The sequence below is a fragment of the Gymnoscopelus braueri genome (assembly GCF_963280865.1).
Source record: "Gymnoscopelus braueri genome assembly, chromosome: 6".
Taxonomy (NCBI): Eukaryota; Metazoa; Chordata; class Actinopteri; order Myctophiformes; family Myctophidae; genus Gymnoscopelus; species Gymnoscopelus braueri.
Genome location: NC_137607.1, coordinates 23404707 through 23410845, shown reverse-complemented (window position 1 = coordinate 23410845; position 6139 = coordinate 23404707). Strand labels below are relative to the sequence as shown.

Below are 6139 nucleotides of genomic sequence, written 5' to 3'. Positions count from 1 at the left end.
TGTGTGTGTGTGTGTGTGTGTGTGTGCGTGTGCGTGTGCGTGTGTGTGTTCACACAGGATCAAGGTCTCCAACATCTTCAGGAGGGTGCAGTAGATTCCACATTCAGGTCCTTCCTGTGTAATATGCTGTTGCTCTGCTATCACACTTTCATGAGCTTCATACTCGGTAAGGAAGGGCATACAACACATTTCATTATGTTCATACAAATGTATTTGAAAATGACATAAACACTTTAATAGTTAAATGAATGCTCTGGAGTTTACTGTATGTCTTTTACAGGCACTGGTGAGGGTGACGTTCAGGATGCAGAAAAACTACTGCAGCCGTATCTCAAAAAGTATCCCAAGGTATGCCATCATCAAACACTGTGACATTTAAAAGTTAGCCACAAAAAAGCTGCTATGTGTTGTTTCTCTAAACATACTATTTGTTTTGTGTTTGCCAGGGTTCCATCTTCTTATTCTTCGCTGGTCGAATAGAGGTGATCAAGGGCAACCTGGATGGTGTGAGTTCCAAACATTTCCCACACTCTGGCGTGGATCTCCTGGGAACATCTCCCTTTCTTTATATAATCCTTTAATCACTCTCGTATTTGTTGTTCTCTATGAATAACAACAATATATCTCTGTGTGTGTTTATGCTGTGCATCAGGCTATCACACGTTTTGAAGAATGTTGTGAGGCTCAGCAGCAGTGGAAGCAGTTCCACCACATGTGTTACTGGGAACTGATGTGGTGCTTCACATACAAGAGGCACTGGAAGATGGCTTACTTCTACGCTGACCTGCTCAGCAAGGAGAACTCGTGGTCCAAGGTGAGGCTCTGAGGGGATGCTGCGGCATGCCAGGGTGTGCCGAGGACTTAACCACTTAAGCCAGGTTTACATAGACTTTGTCGTATTTCGGGTTGAAGATTTTTTTTATTTATCTGCACATAAAGGAACACCAGTTTCAAAGTGGTCAAAGCGGAACTTTGACCATATGTTACGTGAATTCTGTGGCGAGGAGGACATTTGTTAAAAATCAGACAAACCTGTAACAACCCTATGCCTTCTGAGTGTCGACGTGTCTTGTTCCAGCAGGAACTGTCGACACACAGATAGGGAACGTATTGGGAAGTATTATATCAGATCCTCCTTCTCACAACAGAACCATAGGATTCATATCGGCAAATGTCTCCTTTCATATGCTAAATCACGTACAATAATAAGCCATAAATTTGAAAATGAGTACCACAACAAGAACAAACAGGACACACACACACACACACACACACACACACACACACACACACACACACACACACACACACACACACACACACACACACACACACACTGAAGGCACAATCATTATTATTATTATGTTTCCTGAGTAGTTATTGGATGGTCTTTGTCGCTATATTCTTCTTCATATAATTTTAGTGTTTGTAGCCTCTTGTCCGATTGTATGAAGATAAAAAAAAAAGTAAAACTGCAGAAGTAACACTTTTTTTCTCCTTTCTTCTCTCTCAGGCAACCTATGCGTACATGAAAGCCGCTTACCTCAGCATGCTGACTAAGGACGACTGCCTAACGTTCGGGGAGACTGAACTGACTCTGTTTAGGTACGAACAGAAAAATGAAACGGATCATAATGTGCAGAAACTACACTCACAGTAACCACAGTGAAACAGGGATGAGTCACTGGATTTTATAATAGCACAATATGATATCACCATCTGCCAGTGCCAATGCTGGACCAGACTTGAGTCATTCCGAGTTGAGGGTAGGATGCATGAGCACTGCAGAGATGAGATATGAAGAGGATGACGTCTGTTATATCAAAATGTGAATAATTTACCTGCAGTGAGGCTTAACCCATTAAGACCTGAGGCCGATTCTTACTTAAATATGTCTTCTAAAGCTTCTATATCAGTGGTTCTCAAACCTTTTCATGTCAAGGACCCCCAAAATGATGTGTATTTGGCCGCCGACCCCCATCTCAAAATATTTTGTTCCAGGTACCCCCAGAAGCAAAGATTTGAGTCAAAATTTTGACCGTAATTTGATGGTTAGCTAATGCTACAATAATCCCAGTGTCACTGAGTGTTTGCTTTTCTTGGATATTTAAATATAATAATGTGCACTTGCTGTCATACATTTCCTCCCTATACTTAACCCATTCAATCCAGGGATGCATCTCTGTCATTTTAGATTTTTTTTGGCTATTCAAAAATAGCAGATCTACAAGCTCATAGCGCGGCACCGAGTGCCAGTGCACTATGAGCTTGTAGATCTGCTATTTTTTCTATCAAATCTGTAACACATTTGTAACTCAAATCTTTTCTTCGGGAGGTCCCTGGAACAAAATATTTTACAAATGTTCGCTTTAAAAAATATATATTTAAAGATTTGCACACATTTTCACGATTTTTCTAAAATAGCAGATCTACAAGCTCATGAGCATGTAGATCTGCTATTTTTGAATAGCCAAAGAAATCTAAAATGACAGAGATGCGTTCCCGGATTGGGTTAATATACCATATTCACTTTTTGGCCGGGGTGGGGTTTACCATCTCCCGAGTATGTAACGAAACAGGTGAATATGGTTGATAAATTACACCATATGTATTCCCAGGTCGGTTCCAGGACTAAAGCAGAAAATAGCAGGAAAGTCTTTGCCAACAGAGAAGTTTGCTATCAGGAAAGCTCGTCGTTACCTAGCAGATAACCCCATTGCTCTTCCCGCTCCTCCTCTGGTGAGTTATGTTCTGTGATTGGCTGGCTGCCATGTCATGCTACTGTGCAATCAATGACTATGTTATTGCAGTAATAATGCTCTATTTAATCAAGTAATAGAGTGTATTATATAATTGTGTCATTGGTTAGACAGCACAGGCTGTGTTTTCTATCATGTAAATGTACTTCAAAACTCTTCAAAATCGCTGGAAGGATAGATTTGAAATCACTATCTTGATGTAGAGAGGATTGTGTTTTCTGGTTGAGAATACATTTCAGTCAGACTGGCAGTTTAGTTTAGGTTTTGTCAAAGTGGATAAATTCAAATATCACAATATTTTTTTACCAAATACCACAATATCAATATTGTGATGATAAAATCTATTGTGATAATATATCTATTTAATTGTAAAAGAATACATAATTCTTAATATAATAATTGGAAAAAATAGCCGATTTACCAGCTGACAATGTGTTACGTTGTCAGCTTGTAGATCGGCTATTTTTCCATTTTTGACAATTTGTGATTTTTTAAAAGTAAGCCATAAGCGCTTAAAATCAAGAAAAGGCAATACTTTTGCCCCACACACAATATTCCGATGTGCATTGCCCACCCCTAGTACAGATTATTGTTATTATACTGTATCTGACCGTCTCTATCTTGTGTGTGTGTGCATGTTTACAGGAGATGATGTACATCTGGAATGGCTATACAGTCATTGGGAAACACAAGGACCTGACTGAGGGCATGCTGAAAACACTGGACGAGGCGCAGGCCAAGCTCGACTGCAATCCAAGTAATGAAAACTATTTATTTTCAGTGGACAGTTAATGGGAGCGTCATTAAGCTGTACTGAAACTCGTTTCATTTTCTGTTGACATGAATCTAATGCAACTGATTCAAAACAGTTTAAAGAAACTTTGTACGTGCAAAACCGTTCTTTTCAGGAAATGGTAATATGTTCCAGTGAATTCAATTTAGTTATTATTTAATCACAAGCTTTTGTTAATACTTTCCTTTGGTTAAATATTTATAAAACCCACAGACAGACTTTTAACTACTTTCAACCTGACTTTCATAATTTGGGCATTTATGATAACTCAAATTCTTCAGAAATGTTGTGTGAGCTTGGAGATCGTCTATTTTCTCTACTTTTGTAGTATAGTATAAAATAGGGCATTCATTTATGAGCGACAACATATTCATGCTGCTATGTTGACACATTTTGTTCTATATATGAATATCCAAGGCTATTATGTCAATACAATTATTAACAACAACTATACAGAAGCCTGAGTGAGTTGTGCTTGTTGTGTTATCAGGGACTGAGTTCACCATAGATGACCAGTGTCTGGTGAGTTTGCTGAGAGGACTGTGTCTCAAGCAGCTAGGGCACCTGGAGGAAGCTGAACATTATTTTACCCTTGTCCTCTGCAAGTAAGTCTCTCTCAAAAGCACACAGTGCCACACACATTTGCATGCACACACTTATTAATGCATGTACACAAGCAAAGCCAAGAAAAACACAGCAACACAAGTGCACACCAGTAGCAGAGTAGAGGGCATAGCTCCTTATAATTTATGTACTCTTGTTTGACATTGCTTCCAGTGAAGGCCAGATAAAGTATGACCACTACCTGGTTCCTAATGCTCTGCTTGAGCATGCCCTGCTGTGTCTGGAACAAGGAAGGACTGATGAAGCTATCAAACTCCTGGAGGCAGCCAAGTAAGTGTCTCAACGGAAAATATGCTTTTTTAGGTGTAAATGAATATCTACTTTAGATGTTGTTTGAGATAGTGTGCAATAATGCTTGGCATTACCTCAGTACGTAAGTGTGTATGTTGAACTGCCAATGTTTCAGCTGCTAACAATTATCTTTTTTTCGAGGTTGAAAATCTGTAGGTGAACATCATTGGATGTTTTCGTATAGTGTTGTACTTACTGCATAATAATTAGTTATCTAGTGATAGTCTTTCCCCCCCTCCCCACTGCTACTCTCATTGCATTGCATCTACCACCATTTCATTGCATCTACCACAATTCCGTTTAATCTACCACCATCGCATTGCATTTACCACCATTTCAGGAAACGGAAAAAGTGTTAGGGGCAAGTCACTCTGCAAACTAAACAAATACCGACTACACTGTGTCCTTAACAACAAGGCATCGCTTTCACATTAGAATTTTTAATGCGATTGTGACAGAAATACATTACGCAAAAATGTAAAATGTAACTCTTTGATGGTTATGTCACTGCCTTACAGGGCAAATTACAAAAACTACTCCATGGAATCCCGGACACACTTCCGCATCCAGGCTGCTCTGCACAAGGCCAGGGGTATTGCAGAGAACGGGATCCACGTGCCTGCCACTCCTTAACGGGCCGCCAGGGACAGAGAGTACATCAGACCAGATACATCATCCTCGTTCTGCCATCCCACCATGCACCACTCTGCCCAGTCCAGCGCAGGGGTGAGGGGGTGGACCTGACAGAGCCAGATTACCAAACAACCCTGCTAACAAATCACACTGATACGATAGCCATGGGGTTCATTTTCCTTTCCAATTGATCCCCCCCCCCCCCCCCAACCTGGCTCCTCCTTGTGGCCCCCCAGCCCCCACTTTAAAAACCACTGCTATATCCAACCAGCAACAAGTGCTCAACTGGCGCTTTCAGTATGAATCGGCAATAATAATAAAAATGTACTTGATATGGCATAACACAGAAATGTGACATAACATGACACCATATACAACAATGTGATATGATATAACATAACCTACTGCACCGTTCACAACATGACCTCTGTTCTTCTGACCTCTCATTTGAATGGTTTACTGAGTTTTATTTTTACCCTTTGTTTGTAGTTTTTGATAACGCTGCGTGGCCAAATAGGGTAGGACTTGTTATGTCTTGTCTTTACTGTATTCATGTTACATAATCTCCAGTTCATGTGTTTTACTTTATTCAGTGATTCATCTTGTTCCCTTTTCATCATTTCCCTGTCTCTGAACCATGTACACACACACACACACACACACACACACACACACACGCACACACGCACACACACACACACACACACACACACACACACACACACACACACACACACACACACACACACACACACACACACACACACACACACACACACACACACACACACACACATCTAATAATGTGAAATAGGCCTACTTGTTATGTCAATGTGACATAACAATGATTGTTCCAGACACTATATTCTTATTATATTCACCATCCTTAGCTTCTGCATGGAGCTATGTAAATTAGCTGACCATGCAAACTCCCCTGAGTCCAAAAAAAAAACGGTCCATATGACATAGAGTGGGTGATATTTTTGTGTCTTTATTTATTAACTACAAATGGCCTTTTACAAAATTGTCCTGTTTTAAG

At 40.2% G+C, this 6139-nt stretch overlaps 1 protein-coding gene across 1 annotated transcript in view; it reads left to right on the top strand.

Annotated features, from left to right (window-relative positions):
* The window catches only part of ttc39a (tetratricopeptide repeat domain 39A), a 33543-nt gene extending 27655 nt beyond the window's left edge, over nucleotides 1-5888 (top strand). The window contains exons 12-21 of the mRNA XM_080431598.1: nucleotides 58-166; nucleotides 281-348; nucleotides 447-506; nucleotides 653-814; nucleotides 1514-1605; nucleotides 2619-2739; nucleotides 3405-3516; nucleotides 4043-4157; nucleotides 4330-4446; nucleotides 4986-5888. Of these exons, the coding sequence (XP_080287724.1) occupies nucleotides 58-166; nucleotides 281-348; nucleotides 447-506; nucleotides 653-814; nucleotides 1514-1605; nucleotides 2619-2739; nucleotides 3405-3516; nucleotides 4043-4157; nucleotides 4330-4446; nucleotides 4986-5100 (1071 nt within the window). The 3' untranslated portion in view covers nucleotides 5101-5888. The remainder of the gene's footprint in view (nucleotides 1-57; nucleotides 167-280; nucleotides 349-446; nucleotides 507-652; nucleotides 815-1513; nucleotides 1606-2618; nucleotides 2740-3404; nucleotides 3517-4042; nucleotides 4158-4329; nucleotides 4447-4985) is intronic.
* The last annotated feature ends 251 nt before the right edge of the window (nucleotides 5889-6139 follow it).